The sequence below is a fragment of the Triturus cristatus genome, chromosome 11, assembly GCF_964204655.1.
Source record: "Triturus cristatus chromosome 11, aTriCri1.1, whole genome shotgun sequence".
Taxonomy (NCBI): domain Eukaryota; kingdom Metazoa; phylum Chordata; class Amphibia; order Caudata; family Salamandridae; genus Triturus; species Triturus cristatus.
In genome coordinates, this window is record NC_140594.1 from 645,666,466 (window position 1) to 645,685,216 (window position 18,751).

Sequence of the window (18,751 nt, forward strand, 5' to 3'; positions counted from 1 at the left end):
ACACTGTACTTAATTGGGAACAGTATATACAGAGCCACTTTACTACACCGATGAGGGGCCCAAGACCACGCGCCGCTAACAGCCATGCAGTGCTTCTGCAAAGCAAACCACCAAAGCTGCAGATATGAGCCGCACCGTTAAGGGTCAGGCTGTGCGCCCAGATACTGCCGCTGCAACTAATAATGCAATGCCAGTAACTCATACTTTCAGTAATGGGAGACCTAATGCATTGCAAATGCTTGCGTAGTGAGCCAGGAACTAGCATTGCATGTCTGAGTGCAGAACCGCAAGCTGCTCCTAGAGGTCCCGAAGTGAGCAAGGCACCAGCACTGCATGTTTAGGTGCAGTACCGCAATCTGCTCCTAGAGGTCCCGAGTGAGCAAGACACCAGCACTGCATGTTTCGGTGCAGTACCGCAGCTGCTCCTAGAGGTTCTTAGTAAGCAAGGCACCAGTACTGCATTTCTAAAAAGTTGGAGTTACTGGCATTATAAAGGGCAGTGTTTTACCTAGCCAAGTTGCAGTGTTCAGTACCGTATGTGGCCAAAAGGGGACCTCTTTTGGTCACATACGATAGTGCACCCTGCAGAAGATATGGTAAATCCACCCTACTACAAGTACATTCAAATAGCTATGTCCATATATACAATTCGTAGCTTTGAAATGTGACAAAAGAATTATTACATTAATTTCGGATTAGGTTGTACTCTGTGTGGAGCCGTTAAGGGGAAATTTATAGACTGTCTTATAAATTTGAGAATGTTCTAGTGAGTGAAGTAACCACTGCCAGTCTAGCTTAGGACCAAGTGTGTGTCCTGCCTGAAGCCTTACAAGGCAATAGTGCCTTGAGGCTGTAATTAAAACCTAGGGTGTAACACATGTAACAGGGGGTGCCCTCATGAGAGGTTACAAGAAGAGACAACGCGGTACTAAGGAGGGACTACTAAGACTATTGACCAATGAAAAGCCACCCTTTACAAAGGACAGGAGCAAATTAATATGATGGGTGGAGCTTTATGCCCATATCCTGGAAACCATTAGCAAAAATGGGGTGACCGTGGGTCCCTCAGAACCTGGGTATTTACGATATATCAAAGTGGTTATGTCAGGAAAGTGTCAATTTCTTTGTTCAATGCAATCAATGTATCCCCAACAATCAATTTTTTGTGAAGAACATTTACACTTTTGAATGGGAAAATAATTCTACGTCACTTTTGAACAACACAAGAATACTAGGAACACACCACAAGGACAAAATAACAAGTTACTTACCTTCGGTAACGATGTATCTGTAAGAAACATTAGTTAGTTTCCTCACCTTAGAATATCCCCAGGCGTCAGCCCTCCGCGCGCTGACTTCAGTTCTTATACATAGCTTTCCGCGCCAGGGACGCTGAGCCATGCAAGAGACAGACACTGGTGCCAAAAAATCTAGGGCGCTGAAAGGGAGAACCTTAACCCTCTATGTCGGTTCGCAGAACAGGGAGGCTGGGTGGGTCGGTGAGGAATCTAACTAACTAATGTTTCTTACAGATACATAGTTACCGAAGGTAAGTAACTTGTTCATCTGAAAGAAAGACGTTAGTTAGATTTCTCACCTTAGAATAGATACCCCAGCAATACCAACCCCGGAGGTGGGTCTGCGAACCAAGATCACACCAGAAAGTCCTGGAGAACAGAACGGCCAAAGTGGCCATCTCTCCGGACTTGGCTGTCCAGGCAATAATGCTTGGCGAACGTGTGCAGTAAAGCCCACGTCGCCGCCTGACAGATGTTCTGCAAGGGGACTCCCCGTCCCAGGGCAGTTGTCGCCGCTGTGGTCCGTGTGGAATGGGCTCGCAGCCCAACAGGAGGGACCTTATTCGCCAAGGAATAGCAGAGTTTAATACACAACACGACCCATCGCGAGATGGTGCGCTTGTGCACAGCTTTACCCTTCTTCGCACCTACATAGCCAACAAAAAGTTGGTCGTCCACCCGGAACTGTTTTGTGCGGTCCAAATAAAATGACAGCGCACCTTTTGGGTCCAGACGGTGGAGCCTCTCTTCATCTTTTGAAGGATGCGGAGGCGGAAAGAAGGTGGGCAGCGTGACAGATTGCCCGATGTGAAAGGGAGCCACGACTTTAGGAAGAAAAGAAGGACGTGTCCGGAGGACAACCTTATCCGTGAAGGAGAGTAGGGTCTGCTTTCTATGTTCACCCCCACTTTTTGCTTTTGCTTCACTGGTTTTCGACTTAGATGTGGCTGTGGGCCTGCTAATCAGACCCACAGCCCAGCTGTTCTCTCTCTAAACTGATACTATGTACTTTAGGTGCATAACCCAATTGGATAGGATCACCTTATTGGCCCCTGTACAATGTACCTTAGGTACCCAGGGCATAGGTATACCCTAGGCCTACCAGGGGCTGCAGCTTGTATTATGCCACCCCTGGCCTGGACTTCCATTATGACACAACTGGCTGATCACTCAGCTGGGGCAAGGTCGTGTAATCACCCCTTGCTTAGGTGTAGTATTCCTATACCTACCTTATATATAGACATGTGTACCTATCAGCCACTCCTATGGCAGGCCTTAACAATCCTGGAGGCAGAGTGCTTGGTAACATGTGAGATGGTGCTCTAGCATGAGCTGAGCCTGTCTGCAGCTTTCGGAACCATGTCCTTATAGCTGTTCTATGATATAGCCTACCATATACTCTTAAAGTGCCTTATAATCTTAAACGGTTATGTAACTATGGTTTGGCTTTATCAAAACATGTCGTGTAAGGTGTCTAACACTTTGGAATAATACCCCCATCCCATTTCTGGGGATGAGGATATTATCCCTCCCTTCTAGAGGGAGAAGACATGTTGTAACCTACTTACCCGGTTAAAGTTAACCAGAGCCCCAGCATCACAAAATGGATGCTGCTGCCACAGACACGAGTCTGACCTCCTGCAGCTGGGAGTCCTTCCAGCGAGGGAGGCTTGGACAATAGGTTTCCTGCCTTGGGAGGTGCGAGCACCACCCTAGCCAGGATTTCGTGTATTGGGGCAGGGAGGGTTGAATGAAACGAGACACTGCCTGGGGCACACAAGGTGCCCCATGCATAGTCCAGTTCAAACCGGTGCTGGGGCACTCCAGCCCCAGCTCTGGCACGAAACTGGACAAAGGAAAGTGGGTGTAGCCACTCCCCTTCCTGGTCCCACCCATAGGAGGGACCTTGCAGGTAGCCCAGCCCACTAGCCCAGTATATTAGTATCTAGTTGGGCCCTGCTAAATTAGATTAACCTGAATCTGCAACTTGAACAGAAACTCTGGACCTTCGACATTCGACCTCAGGAAGAAGACTGAAGAAATCTCCCTTGTGGCCAAGGAGTGACCACCCTGGGCAACCAGGCACCATCCAGCGACCACTGCTTGCTTTGCGACTGAATCCTACGAGGGACGACTGCAGAGACTGACCAGCGCCGAGACTTCCAGACACCTCTGACCCAGATCCACATCTCCAGCGAAGCTGAGACCCGTGGAGGCGACGAGGGACGTGGGACCGGCGACTTGGGAAAAGTGGCTAGTAACTGACTAGCGCGACTTCCGAGGCTCCCTCGAGGCTGTGCTTGGGGAATTGAGAAGCCCCACTCCCGAGCACCATCTGCAAAGAAGACCAGCTCCCCACATTTCACGTGTTCTGCGTGGGGCCCTTCTGCACCTGTGTTGCTCGACGTGCTGTCCTGTTGCTGGCCCGTTGGCTAGTAGCCTCTGCGACGACGAACCTTTGTTTTTATCTTGCTGGTCCGGCTCCTCCAGACTGGCACCCGCTCCTCTGTGAAAGAGAAGCACCCCAGACCTTCTGGGTCTGCACCAGAAGCAAGTCCTCCATCCTGCGTGGGTTCCGCTTGCCAAGGCTTGTTGGGTCCTGACTTGACTTCGACGCCGCCAACACCAAGAGCCTTCGTGGGACAGCTCACCTGGTCCTGGTCGTCCTCTACGTCTCCTGGTACCCGTGGCTGCAGCGACAAACTTCACCTCTTCACCTGCATCTTCACGACATCGCCTGGTTCCTTCCCGGCTCCTGGCTGGTGACCTAGACTCTGTCCCTTCTGCTTGCAGGTTCCTTCCTTCTTGATCCCCACCTTGGGATCCACCGGACACTCTTCACTGACTGCCTGTCAGCAACTTTCCTTCAGGCGTCCATAGAAGTCCACGACGAAACCCGACGCAAGTTCACACCTATGCACCCGCAGCCCGTGGGCTAGGTAACTTGGGTACTTCGGTGCTCACAAGGGCATTGACTATCCTAGGGTCTAGTTTCCGAGTCTCGACTTTCTAGCTATACCAGAAGTGTCCTAAAACTGTTAATTTCTAACTGCTAGTATTCCATCGACTTTTACGCATTACGCGCGAGTGTTTCCACTCTGCACCTGAATCCCGTGGGCCTCCCACTTCCTAACTGTTGGTAGTATAGTGTAGCCCCAGCGATGGCCTAGGCCTATCCTGTGTTCGTGACAGTGGTCCTTATACCACTTACTTAGTATATGGTTTGCGTGGCCCCTAGGGCCTAACTGTATTACTTACCTGTGTGACTTAATGTATACTTAAATAAGACTGTTGTACTTACCTCGAACCTCAAAGAGTGCTGAGGGTTTGCCTAGAATAAATACATTCTATTTTTATATATATCTGTTGTGTTGTCCTTTCATTTGGTATTCAAGGGATTACATATGGTGTAACAGCTGGCATCACATGCCATACAGAGTTTAGCCTAAGACTGCTCTTGTCCATGCTACCACTAGGATAGCTGGTCTATAAGGTTGACTTTACAACCAATCACCATAAGGGTTGTTTGGACTGATACAAGGTGTACACTAGAATTAGTGACATCATATATCAGGCCAACTTCTCACAATCCGGATGAACCGAAAGGAAGGGAGGCTTAGCTGACAGAGCCTGGAGCTCACTCACCCGCCTAGCGGAGGTGATAGCCACCAGGAAGGCAGTTTTCAGAGTCAGTAGACTAATGGGACAGTTGTGAAGGGGCTCAAAGGGAGCGCACATCAGAAAAGTGAGACTAAAGGTTCAAGTCCCACTGAGGCATTACGAATGGAACAGGAGGGAACATATGAGTAATGCCCTTGAGAAAACTTGAGACAACAGGGGACTTTAAAAGAGAAGGCTGATCAGGAAGCCGTAAGAAAGCAGAGATTGCAGCAAGATAACCCTTCAAGGTGCCCAGAGCAGAGCCCTGCTGGGCCAAAGAAAGAAGGAGTAGAACCTCAGAAAGAGGGGCAGAAAGGGGATCCACAGCCTTTGCTGTGCACCATGCCACAAATATTTTCCACCGGCAGGCGTATACCGTCTTTGTGGAGGGACGCCTGGCTGCCAGAATGACATCACAGACTTCAGGAGGCAAGTGAAATGGCATCAACTGTCGCCGCTCAATCTCCACGCATGGAGGTGGAGGTTGGACAGGTTCGGGTGGAGGACCGTCCCCAGCTGCTGCGACAGAAGGTCCTCCTGAAGAGGCAGTCGTATTGGGGGATCGATGGACATACGAGTAGCTCGGGATACCAGTACCTTCATGCCCAATCCGGAGCCACCAAGATGACTTGGGCCCGGTCGCGCCTGATCTTCAGAACTCTGGGCAGAAGTGGTATAGGCGGAAAGGCATACAACAGACTGCAACTCCACTCGTGACGAAAAGCGTCTCCGAGCGAGTGCCGCCTTGGAAATTCCAACGCGCAGAACTGCTGACATTGCGCGTTCTCTTCGGTGGCGAATAGATCTAACCAAGGCTCTCCCCACTGCAGAAAGAGACCTTGCGCCACCTCGGAGTTCAGACGCCATTCGTGATCCATCATGCACCGGCGGCTGAGTTAGTCTGCTCTGGCGTTCAGAGAGCCCGCCAGATGTTGAACCACCAGGGTGATGCCCTGATGTTCCAGCCATGTCCAATCCTGACAATGGGTCCACGACTCCACCTCGCCCTGTTTGTTGCAATACCACATGGCGGTGGTGTTGTCCGTGAACACCTGCACGACACCTCCCCGGACAGAGGGAAGGAAGGTGGAGCCGAGTCTCCGCCGGAGACCAGAGTCCTATGATCTCCGCCTCTCCCATATGGCCACCCCATCCCAGGAGGGACGCATCCGTCACTACGACATGCTCTGGTTGCGGTAGGGAGAGGGATCTGCTGCTGACCCAATCGTGATTCGTGAGCCATCACTGCAGCTGGTTCGCAGTGCCCTCCGAGATCAAGACATGGTCGGACAGGTTCCCTCGATGCTGGGCCCACTGAAACTTCAGGTCCCACTGCAGAGCCCGCATCCGCCACCTGGCGTGAGGTACCAACAGGATGCAGGAGGCCATCAGCCCCAGAAGCCGCAGCACCAACCTGACCGAAATCCAGGACAGAGGCCGGAAGATGGAAATCAGGGCCTGAATGTCCCGGACCCGCAGCTCCGGCGGATAGACCCGGAACTGCGCCGAATCGAGAACCGCTGCAATGAAAAGGAGCTTCTGGGAGGTACTCCGGTGTGACTTCGGCACATTGATGGAGAACCCCAGCGAGTGCAGGAGGTCGGCCGTAGTCTGGAGGTGGGAGACAACTTGCAGGGGCGAGCCCGCCTTCAACAGCCAGTCGTCGCGATAGTGGAAGACTGGAACCCCTGATCGGCGCAGATGAGCTGCGACCACCGCCATCACTTTCGTGAACACCCGAGGGGCACTGGTGAGGCCGAAGGGGATCACGGTGAACTGAAACCTGACCCACCGTTCACCGCAGGTAACGCCGGTGTGCCGGCAGGACGGGGATGTGGAAATAAGCGTCCTGCAAGTCCAACGCTACCATCCAGTCTCCAGGGTCTAGGTCAGCGAAAACCTGAGCTAAAGTGAGCAGCTTGAACCGGTCCTTCCGGAGGAAGGCGTTGACGCTCCTGAGGTCTTGGGAACCAGAAACTAGTGGGAATAACAACCACGACCTACTTCTGGACCAGGAACGCGCTCAACGGCCTCTTTGGCCAAGAGGGCCGAAACTTCCTCTCGCAGAAGATGCAAATGATCCCCCGACATACGGTGGTTCAGCGGTGGCATGGCTGGAGGGGTCGTCTCGAAGGAGAGGGAGTAGCCCCTTCGGACGATTTGCAGCACCCACCTGTCAGACGTGATGGAGCGCCAGGGGAGCAGGTGATGGCGAACCCTGCCGCCGACTGGCGTTGAATGGGCCTGAAAGCTCGGACTAGGAGGGCTTTGAGGCGGATGCGGCCGGGGTGGATGTGGACTGACCGGCACGTTGACCTCCAGTACTGCCCGGCGGAATCCACGTCCGCGTGCAGGTTGGTTCTGCGGCCGGTGGCTGGCCGGACGTGAGGAGGCGCCCCTTCCTTGGCCACGAAAGGCGGAAGTTTGCGGCCGCGGGGCCGAATGACACAAGGACTTGGCCGTGGCCCGGGAGTCCTTGAACCGAGCCAGCGCACTGTCCGCCTTCTCACCAAAAAGGCGAGTGCCATCAAAAGGCATGTCCATGAGGGAACTCTGGACATCCCCCGAAAATGACGTGGACCTCAGCCAGGCGTGACGCCGAAGCGCCACCGTGGTGGAAATCGCCCGACCCAGCGAGTCCGTGGTGTCAAGTCCACACTGTATAGCGTGCCGTGCTGCATCTCAACCGTCAGCGAGTGCTTGAGCGAGTCGTGTCCGGGCCTCCACCGGACACAAGGGCAGCACGTCCTCCGCCGTATCCCACAGAGAGTGGGAATAACGGTCCAAAAGGCAAGCGGTATTTAAAGACCGCAGCCCCAAACTCAGGGAAGAGAACAGTTTCTGGCCAAACTGTTCCAACCTCTTGGATTCCGATCCGGAGGAGCGGACGGGAAGGAGGATTGGGAGGTTGAGGCCTGGATAACCAGACTCTCGGGGGTGGTGTGTTGGGAGAGGAAACTGGGGTCGCCCGGAGCAGGGCGGTGGCGCCGGGCAACGTTCCGGTCCACAGGAGGGACTGTGGAGGGCTTGGACCAAGTGCCCTGCAGAACGTCAATGAGGGCCTCATTAAACTGCAGCAGAGGCTCAGTTGAGCTTGCTGTCGGTTGAAGGACCTCTGTGCAGGCAACTCCAGCCCTAGGGCTTCGGCTGCCTTGCGCAGCACCACTGAAAAGGCTGCACCCTCCTCCGAGGCCACAGTCGGAGGAGAGATGAAACCAGCGTCCGGGGAGGTATCCAGACGGCTGGCATCCCCCAATTCCTCTGCCCAGTCCTGAGAAAGTTGGGCCTCAGCGGCCATAGGGTCTTCAGACCCCTCCCAGTCGCCCTCGTCATCCGATTCCCGTTAAACAGGAGGAATGATCAGAGCCGGACAGTAGATGAAGCGTTCACCAATCGGCGCCGGTAGCGGCGCCGGGCGGCACCGCACCAGTGTCGGGCCCGGACCGGGGCTAAACTGGGGAACGACGTCGTCCGGGGACGGCGCCGGGGGTGGAACCGGTGTCGGCGGCGTAGTGAGGTCGACCGGCGCCGACCGCGATCCAGGCCTGGATCCCTCGGGGCCAGAGCCGTCGACGGGTCCGCCGGCACGCAAGGTCGCCCAGTCGAACCTGCGGGGCCCGAAGGCACGCCTACAGGCGTCGACGGCGGAGCCAGGCCCCTCATGGCCGAGTGGAAGGCACTGACCTCCGCTGGAGTCGCGTCAGTCCCAGGGACCGGCGGGTATGGGGACGGACGCGGCTCCTGCGGCTCCGACGGAGCCGCGGGGGTGGGACCACCCTGACCCTCAGCCGAGTCACACGACCGGTGAGGGGAGTCCGAAGAGCGATGTCGTCTCTTGGACTTCTTGGAGTGCTTCGACTTACCCGAAGACCCCGACGAGCGATGACGATGGCTGCGGCTCCGCGATCGGACCTTGGACCTCCTCCTGGACCGGGACGGAGAGCGGCGCGGAGTCGAGTGCCGAAGCTCGAGGAGCTTACGGGACCGCTCCCGCCTAGCTTTCGACGTCAAGGCCTAGCAATCGAGGCACGACTCCGCGTCATGGTCGGCCCCCAGGCAATAAAGGCACCGGCGATGGTGATCCGTCACCGACATCAGGCGATGACAGGCATCACAGGCTTTGAAACCAGGCATCCTTCCGGAACCAGAGTCGAGTCGATAGACCAAAAAAGTTAGTCAAAAAGTGACTAGGGGTAAGCTCTTCCCGGATCTGCTCTTACTGGCGTGGAAAAAAAGAAGAACTGACGTCAGCGCGCGAGGTCGGCGTTTAAGTACTCAGACGACGTCATTCCAACGCACGACGTCGACGAAGGACGCGGCGTCGCAGACGACGCCTAGCGACGCGCAAGGGGTATTGCTACTAAAATCTTTCCGGATCCAGCCCGACGCCTGGGGATATTCTAAGGTGAGGAATCGAACTAACGGGTTTCTTTCAGATATATTTTTTAGTTAGAAATGACACTTTGTATTATATGAATATTAAACACACAGATTCATGAATATGGCTGTCCATAAAGTAATACAATACAGGGCAATTAAGTGATTAAAGTGCAAGAAAGGTGACTACCCCATCCCACACTTTTTGCCTGGCTTTAGATGCAACAGACTGTAGAGTACTGGATCTCTGCTATCGAGGTTCCCAGTATCAGTGTCCTTCCCCTAAAAACATGTTAACAATTGTAACTTCTGCCCCTTGCAAATCCCTAGAAAGGGGCACCCTAGGTACCTAAGGCCTAGAGACTGAAGAGGGTCCCCTGGGACCCCTCACTAGGACCATGCCTCTGCAGCTGGCATCCCACTGTGAGGTGAAAAAAAAAATTACCAAGTCGACATTGCACACTGCCGTTGTGCCATGCCAGCTAGCACTGCCTGAGATATAGGTCAGTCACCCCTCTAACAGACCATACCAGCCTTAAGGGAGGGTGCACTATATTGCAGGTGTAGACAGATCTGCAGGAGAAGATCTGTCATGACAGTATTAAGGTCTATTATAAGTGCCAGTGAAACCATAGAGAGTACATGGGCTGGGAACTCAACGTGAGTTCCATAGCACCATGATGGCTTCACTGAACCCAAGAGTGTTTGGTACCAAACCGCACCTTGTGATAAATCCACACTGATGCCAGTGTGAGATTTATTAAAACATGGACTCAGATGGCACATCACATCAGAGTTGCCGCCTGAAAACCTACCGATACTTGTGTAGGCACTGACTGGCTTTAGACATTCAGCCACCACCAGATGTGTTACTGAACCCTTGGGTAGAGAGACCCTGCTCTCTGGGACCAGAAACGATGCACATTCTGGGCAGAGGTGTCACACCGCCTCCCCCAGGAAAGGTCACTGCACGAAGAGGGAAGCTTCAAAGTTCTACCGTCTTTGAAATGTGACCCCCAGCCTCTGCTACTAGAAGCAGATGGCAGCCCCTGGTTTACACCCCCACTTTGGGCGGGAAAACCAGCAGGAAAACATAGGTGTGCCCACATCTGCCAACTCCACCCTAAAGGGGAGACGAGGTGAAGCACATCTTTCAGTCCCTGCCATCTTGAAAATGGGGGGGGGGGGGGGGGGGGGGGGGGGGGGGGGGGGCATAATAGAGGGTATAGTCACCCCAGGTAAGGTGCCCATTGGCCTTACCTGCAACTCCCCTAACACGCCCCTAAATCTTGTATTTAGGTGGCTCCCCCAGACCTGGAAACTAGATCTGCGACGACCTACAAAGAATGAGGAAGACCCTGCAGAGAAGTTAGAAGACTATGCCCTGGCCCCAGCCTTTCCGGCCTGTATCCAGCTTCGATGAACCTGCAACCTGTCTTGCAGCCAGCGACATCTGAAACCTCTGGGAGGACTGCCGACTTCAACAAAGACTCCAATCTCCAGAGGACCTGTCCAAAACAAAAACAACAAAGACCACGGATCCAGGAGGATCCACGACTCATGCTCACTCTGCACCAGAAGCCCATGGCCTCAGTCTGAGAGGCCCAACAGCCCAGTGAAGTGGCTGACCACCTGACCTCCACGACAGCGCCTGACAAGTGAACCTGAAGACACGCTCCGCAACCGGAAAGATGATTTCTGATGTCTAAAGGCACCCTGCACCCGCAGCTCCTAGGCTTTGGTGAGTTCGATCAGCGGTGCCCCTGTGACCCCACCCCCCAACTTACATGTGCTGTCTGTGTTTTTACTGGACCCTCTGGTTCAACACCTGCAGCCTCTTCCCAAAATGAAGAAACGCCATAGGATTGCATTTGGCGCCCGACGCTGTATTTGCACCCTGCATCCGACTGCCCCTGTGCAGCCGGTGGTGTATGTTTAGTGTGGTTTTGTGTCCCCCCCCCCCCTTCCAATGCTGGTCCTTCCACCTAAAGCCTGGCCCCTGCAACAGTTCCCCTTACCTTCAAGCAGCGTGGCCCCAAGGAACCCCAGTCTTCATAGAAACACACTGGGCCGAATTCTGATTTTGACCTCAGCAACCAGGCTGCTGTTCTTGGTGCAGAGTTGATACTTACCTAACTCTTGCCCACTGCTGACCTTTTGTCCCAAAGACTGGAACTGTACATTTCCTACTTACCTGATTAACCACAAAACTATTTTTCTCATAGGATAACATTGAACTGTGCTGAAAATATTAGAAGTGTCGATTTTTCCAAGTGCACCGTATTTCTAATTAAAAATGTACTTACTTTAATACGAAGGTCTTGGTCATCAAATAAAGGGCAAACAAAATATCATTTTCTAAAATAGGTATGGCTCTCTTTCTTGAGTCGTGTGTCCATTATGGATCTTTGTTGTGCAATAAATGTCTTACACTCCTCTGTGTTAGGTCTAAGGCTGCTCGCCCAATCTACCACTAATGAAGCACTTTCGGTTTTACATTGAGCCCTGTACACTTCTGGGGAACCCCTGGACTATGTGCACAGTATTACCACCTAGTGGCAATATCACATACACAGCCAGCTTCCTATAGGGAGACTCATCTTACTATGGACAGACCTTGAGAGTGTGCTCTACTTCAAGATGTAACAGCCATTAAGTGCTTTTAGGTGGTATCCAGCAACGTAGAGCTTAACTTGGCAATTCTGGATTGCCTTGGGATTCATCCAGGAGCAGTCCCTGCAAGACGTAGAGTTGTGCGAGGACCGTAGGCAACCATCTGCTTATGACAATCCCTACATGTTATAAAGACTGTCGTTTTTGGAGAGAACACAGTACCTTGCACACAAGGAAATATTCTGAAGAAAGCTCATCAAAAGACACGAGGAAGTGAGCTACCTGGATGTATCCACAAGGTGATGAATCTGCAGAAGTATCCATCAGAAATCAGCTATAATGGCCTCTAAGGAGTGAGAGTGTTAGTACAAGAAACTGATTGGCTGAAATTGGGTGCTATATAATGCTGGGGAGTCTTGGCTGACGATGGAGAATATTTCAAGCATGAAATTCTAGAAATTATCCAAAGCTGGGGAAGTTAAGTGTCATACTGATTCAAAGTCTCTAAACTACTCCACTTCCTAGATTATTTGCTGCTTGCCATTACGACTCTGACATAGGCAAGTGTCTAGAGGGAGTACTTGGTTATTTAACTTTAAAATAGAAGTATTGAGGACATTTGAATGTTTTTAGGAGTAGCCTAACATACGCACAGAGGGTATGTACCAATATTTTGCAAATGCCCATGGCACCGGGAAAAGAACTCAGCTATACTCAAAGTACTTACATATTCCTCCTCCAAATTCAGCAAATGGTCAATGGCTTCATCCACCTGTTCTGGCATTCCTGTCACAGTCACACAGTCTGGATCTGCAGCTCCACTTGGAGGGAAGCGAATATCCACCTATAATCAAAATGAAATGCTATGAAAGACTTTGAAGTAGAGTGAAAAGGCTAAGCACCCTCAATACCATGGAACCAAAACCGGTGGCAAATCGAGAGTGCAGAGGAATAGTTTAAACTGTAAAAATCATAACAAAAATACTGGTAGCATTGTACTTGTAAGGCTCCAAATAAATTCACAATAAACTACAATCTTGAAATCTGGTCACTCAATTGTATGACAAGACACTACAAGAAATGTAGGAAACAGTTAGGCTCGGCTTCAACTAGCAAAACAAAATTCTGAAATGCTCAGAATAGCAAAAGACAGACGTGCTACAAGGAGATGCTAAAGTACTGTCTCTGCCTGATCTAATGAGGGTCTTGTCTATTAAAATGATTTGTTAAATGTAATATAATAAATTAGAGATAGCAACAAAACTGTCTTTAACCTGTCAAACATTTTCAAGTACTCCCTTTGAGACGCAGAATATTTACTCCCTAAATAAAAAGCCCTTCCTAAATGATCCTATTTGGGAATAACATTCTCCTATTTTAAATTCTTAACTGGTGCCTTAGACTTTATCTGCATTAGGTGAACCCTTCCTGTGCCTTATCTACCAAGTACTTAAGAGGAATGGAAACAAAGTCAGACCATCATCTTCTAAGCACTGCCACCAAAAACTTGAGCACACCTTGAATTCATCCATGATTTTACGAACAGCTTTGCCTCGCCCACCAATAATGCGGGCATGGATGCGGTGGTCCAATGTGATATCTTCAGATACCATCTGCTCCAGGTTACCCACCAACTTCATGATAGCATCACGTGCAGCCTCTGTGTTCCTCTCATACCCGGTGATGGTAATCTGGTCCTATCACAAAAAGGAAAAGATGGATTTATTGAAAGAATGGCGATGGATTACATGATAGTTCACACAATATAGATGAGTAAACTACTGAGGAGAATACTTAGAGAAAGTGCCCTCTTTCTGTATGGTTGCCCCCACCTTGTACTGAATTGCTGATGTACTTTGGAGTGTGCCCTGGGCTCCTGCTAATCAGGTACCCAGGGTGTGAGAAAGTGCCATCTTTCTTGCATGGTATGCCCCCACTTTTTGCTGAATTGCTGATGTACTTTGACTGAGTGTGCCCTGGGCTCCTGCCAATCAGGTGCCCAGGGCCGGTGTTCCTTCCCTAAAACTGTATTGAAACCTAAACCCAATTGGCATCTACGGCCACATGTCAGCGCCCCTGGTAAATGGTGTGAGAAGTTGGCCTGATGTATGATGTCACTAGTTCTAGTGTACACCTTATATCAGTCCAAACAACCCTTATGGTGATTGGTTGTAAAGTCAACCTTCTAGACCAGCTATCCTAGTGGTAGCATGGACAAGAGCAGTCTTAGGCTAAACTCTGAATGGCATGTGAAGCCAGCTGTGATACCATATATAATCCCTTGAATACCAAATGAAAGGACACCACAACAGATATATATATAAAAATAGAATGTATTTATTCTAGTCAAAATACCCTCAGCACTCTTTATGAGATTCGAGGTAAGTACAACACAGTCTTATTTAAGAATACTTAAGTCACACAGGTAAGTAATACAGTTAGGCCCTAGGGGCCACGCAAACCATATACTAAATAAGTGGTATAAGAACCACTGTCACGAACACAGGATAGGCCTAGGCCATCGCTGGGGCTACACTATCCTATCAGGTGCTAGGCAGTGGGAGGTCCACGGGATTCAGGTGCAGAGTGGAAACACTCACGCGTAATGCGTTAAAGTCGATAGAAATAGTAGAATTTAGAAATTAAGAGTTTTAGGACACTTCGGAAGGAACTAGGAGTTGGAGACTTGGAAACTAGACACTAGGATAGTCAATACCCTTGTGAGCACCGGAGTACTCAAGTTACCTAGCCCACGGGCTGCGGTGCATAGGTGTGAACTTGCGTCGGGTTTCGTCGTCGACTCCTATGGATGCCTGAAGAAAGATGCTGACAGGCAGTCAGTGAAGAGTGTCCAGTGGATTCCAAGGATGGAATCAAGAAGGAGGATACCTGCAAGCAGAGGGGACAGAGTCTAGGTCACCAGCCAGGAGCCGGGAAGGAACCAGGCGATGTCGTGAAGATGCAGGTGAAGAGGTGAAGCTTGTCGCAGCAGCCACGGGTACCAGGAGGCGTGGAGGACGACCAGAACCAGGAGGCGAGCTGTCCCACGAGGGCTCTTGCTGTCGGCGGCGTCAATGTCGAGTTGGGACACAACAAGCCATGGCAAGCGCAACCCACGCAGAATGAAGGATTTGCTTCTGTTGCAGACCAGGAAGGCCTGAGTTGCTTCTCTTTCACAGGGAAGCAAGGGCCAGTCTGGAGGAGCCAAACTAGCGGTGGAAAGTTAAAGGTTCGTCATCACAAAGGCTACTAGCCAACGGGCAAGCTACCGGACAGACACGTCGAGCAGGAAAATGCAGAAGGGCCCCCCGCAGAACTCTTGGAGTGTGGAGGGCTGATCTTCGGTGCAGATGGTGCTCGGGGTTGGGGCTTCTCAATCCCCAGAGCACAACTTCGAGGATGCCTCAGAAGCTGCGCTGGAAGCAAGTAGCCAATTTTCCCAGGTAGCCGGTCACACGTCTCTCGTCGCCTCCACGGATCTCAGCTTTGCTGTGGATGTGGATCAGGGTCGGAGAAGTCTGGAAGTCAAGGCGCTGGTCGGGCTCTGCAGTCGGTTCCTCATAGAACTTCGGGCAAAGCAAACGGCAGGTCGCTTGATGGTGCCTGTTTGCACAGGATGGTCACTCCTTGGCCACAAGGGAGATTCTTCAGTCTTCTTCCGTAGTCGAATGTCGAAGGTCCAGAGTTTCTGTTCAAGTTCAGTTATCAGGATAATCCAAAGTCCTAGGGACTCAGCTCCCACTCTTATACTAATCTGGGGGGCTGGGTTACCTGCTAGGTCCCTCCTATGGGTGGGACCAGGGAGGGGGGTGGTTACACCCCCTTCCCTTTGCCCAGTTTTGCGCCAGGACTGGAGCTGGAGTGCCCCAGCACCGGTTTGAAGAACAAGTTACTTACCTTCGGTAACGATGTATCTGTAAGAAACATTAGTTAGTTAGATTCCTCACCTTAGAATATCCCCAGGCGTCAGACTGGATCCGGAAGATTTTTCGTCAGCAATACCACTTGCGCGTCGCTAGGCGTCGTCTGCGGCTCCGCGTCCGTCGTCGTGCGCCGGAATGACGGAGTACTTAGACGCCGCCCTCGCGCGCTGACGTCAGTTCTTGTACATAGCTTTCCGCGCCAGGAACGCAGAGCCATGCAAAGACCGACACTGGTGCCAAAAATAAAATCTAGGGGCCTGAAAAGGATAACCTTAACCCTAGATGTCAGTTCGCAGAACGGGGAGGATGGGTGGGTCGGTGAGCAATCTAACTAACTAATGTTTCTTACAGATACATCGTTACCGAAGGTAAGTAACTTGTTCATCTGAAAGAAACACGTTAGTTAGATTCCTCACCTTAGAATAGATACCCAAGCAATACCATCCCCGGTGGTGGGTCTGCGAACCAAGATCACACCAGAAAGTCCTGGAGGACAGAACGGCCGAAGAAGCCATCCCTCCGGACTTGGCTGTCAAGGCAATAATGTCTAGCAAACGTGTGTAGCGAAGCCCACGTTGCCGCCTGACAGATGTCCTGCAAAGGGACTCCTCGTCCCAAAGCAGTAGTAGCCGCTGTGGCCCGAGTAGAATGGGCGCGCAGCCCAACAGGAGGGTCCTTTTTCGCCAATGAATAGCAAATTTTGATGCACAAAACGACCCACCGAGAGATGGTCCGTTTGTGCACAGCTTTCCCCTTCTTAGCACCCACGTATCCAACGAAAAGTTGGTCGTCCACCCGGAACTGCTTTGTGCGGTCCAAATAAAAGGAGAGCGCACGTTTTGGGTCCAGACGGTGGAGCCTCTCTTCCTCTTTGGAAGGATGCGGAGGCGGAAAGAAGGTGGGCAAGGTGACAGACTGCCCAAGATGAAATGGAGTCACCACTTTCGGAAGAAAGGCGGGACGAGGCCGAAGGACAACCTTGTCCGGATGAACAGACAGTCTTAAGAGTCAGAAGACGAAGAGGACAATTGTGAAGAGGCTCGAAGGGAGCGCACATCAGGAATGTCAAGACAAGATTCACTGAGGCATTACAAACGGGACAGGAGGGAACGTGTGAGTAATGCCCTTGAGAAAGCGTGTAACTACAGGGGACTTGAAAAGAGAAGGCTTATCAGGAAGCCGCAAGAAGGCAGAGATGGCAGCAAGATAACCTTTCAGGGTGCCCAGGGCAGAGCCCTGCCGGGCCAAAGAAAGAAGAAACAGTAGAACCTCAGAAAGAGGGGCGGAAAGGGGATCCACAGCCTTTGCTGTGCACCATGCCACAAATTTGTTCCACCGGCAGGCGTATACCGTCTTTGTGGAGGGACGCCTGGCTGCCAGAATGATATCACAGACTTCAGGAGGCAAGTCAAATGGCATCAACTGCCGCCGCTCAATCTCCACGCATGGAGGTGGAGGCTGGACAGGTTCGGGTGGAGGACCGTCCCCTGCTGCTGCGACAGAAGATCCTCCCGAACAGACCGCAACTCCACTCGTGACGAAAAGCGTCGCCGAGCGAGTGCCGCCTTGGACATTCCAACGCGCAGAACTGCTGACATTGCGCGTTCTCTTCGGTGGCGAATAGATCTAACCAAGGCTCTCCCCACTGCTGAAAGAGACCGTGTGCCACTTCGGAGTTCAGACGCCATTCGTGATCCATCATGCACCGGCGGCTGAGTTCGTCTGCTCTGGCGTTCAGAGAGCCCGCCAGATGTTGAACCACCAGGGTGACGCCCTGGTGTTCCAGCCATGTCCAGAGGCGCAGAGCCTCCTGACAAAGAGTCCACGACCCCACCCCGCCCTGTTTGTTGCAATACCACATGGCGGTGGTGTTGTCCGTGAACACCAGCACGACACTTCCCCTGACAGAGGGAAGGAAGGCTTTCAGTGCAAGCCGGATCGCTCTCAACTCCAACAAGTTGATGTGGAGACGAGACTCCGCCGGAGACAAGAGGCCTCTGATCTCCGCCTCTCCCATTTTGCCACCCCATCCCAGGAGGGACGCATCCGTCACTACGACATGCTCCGGTTGGGGAAGGGAAAGGCTCTTGCCCTCGACCCAATCGCGGTCCGTGAGCCACCACTGCAACTGCTGAGCAGTGCCCTCCGAGATCAAGACATGGTCGGACAGGTTGCCGTGATGCTGGGCCCACTGAAACTTCAGGTCCCACTGCAGAGCCCGCATGAGCCGCCTGACGTGATGCACTAGTAGGATGCAGGAGGCCATCAGCCCCAGAAGCCGCAACACTAGCCTGACCGAAACCCAGGATAGAGGCCGAAAGATGGGAATCAGGGCCTGAATATCCCGGACCCGCTGTTCCGGTGGATAGACCCGGAACTGCGCCGAATCGAGAACTGCTCCGATGAAGAGGAGCTTCTGAGAGGGACTCAGGTGTGACTTCGGCACGTTGATGGAAAATCCCAGCAAATGCAGGAGATCCGCCGTAGTCTGGAGGTGGGAGACGACTGCCTGGGGCGATCCCGCCTTCAACAACCAGTCGTCGAGATAGGGGAAGACTGGAACCCCTGATCTGCGCAGATGAGCTGCGATCACCGCCATCACTTTCGTGAACACCCGAGGGGCACTGGTGAGGCCGAAGGGGAGCACGGTAAACTGAAAGTGCTCTTGGCCCACTGTGAACCGCATGTAACGCCGGTGGGCCGGCAGGACGGGGATGGGGAAATATGCGTCCTGCAAGTCCAACGCTACCATCCAGTCTCCAGGGTCTAGGGCAGCTAAAACCTGAGCCAAAGTTAACATCTTGAACCTCTCCTTCCGGAAGAAAGCATTGACGTTCCGGAGGTCCAAGATAGGGCGTAGGCCCCCCTTGCCCTTCTTGG

At 52.2% G+C, this 18,751-nt stretch overlaps 1 protein-coding gene across 4 annotated transcripts in view; it reads right to left on the minus strand.

The window, feature by feature from the left end:
- HDLBP (high density lipoprotein binding protein) overlaps positions 1-18,751 on the minus strand; it is a 933,925-nt gene that overhangs the window by 103,373 nt on the left and 811,801 nt on the right. For all 4 annotated transcript variants that reach the window (XM_085634158.1, XM_085634156.1, XM_085634157.1 and 1 more), the window contains exons 25-26: positions 13,466-13,645; positions 12,676-12,792 (exon numbers count right to left, since the gene is read on the minus strand). In XM_085634158.1, coding sequence (XP_085490284.1) covers positions 12,676-12,792; positions 13,466-13,645 — 297 coding nt within the window. The remainder of the gene's footprint in view (positions 1-12,675; positions 12,793-13,465; positions 13,646-18,751) is intronic.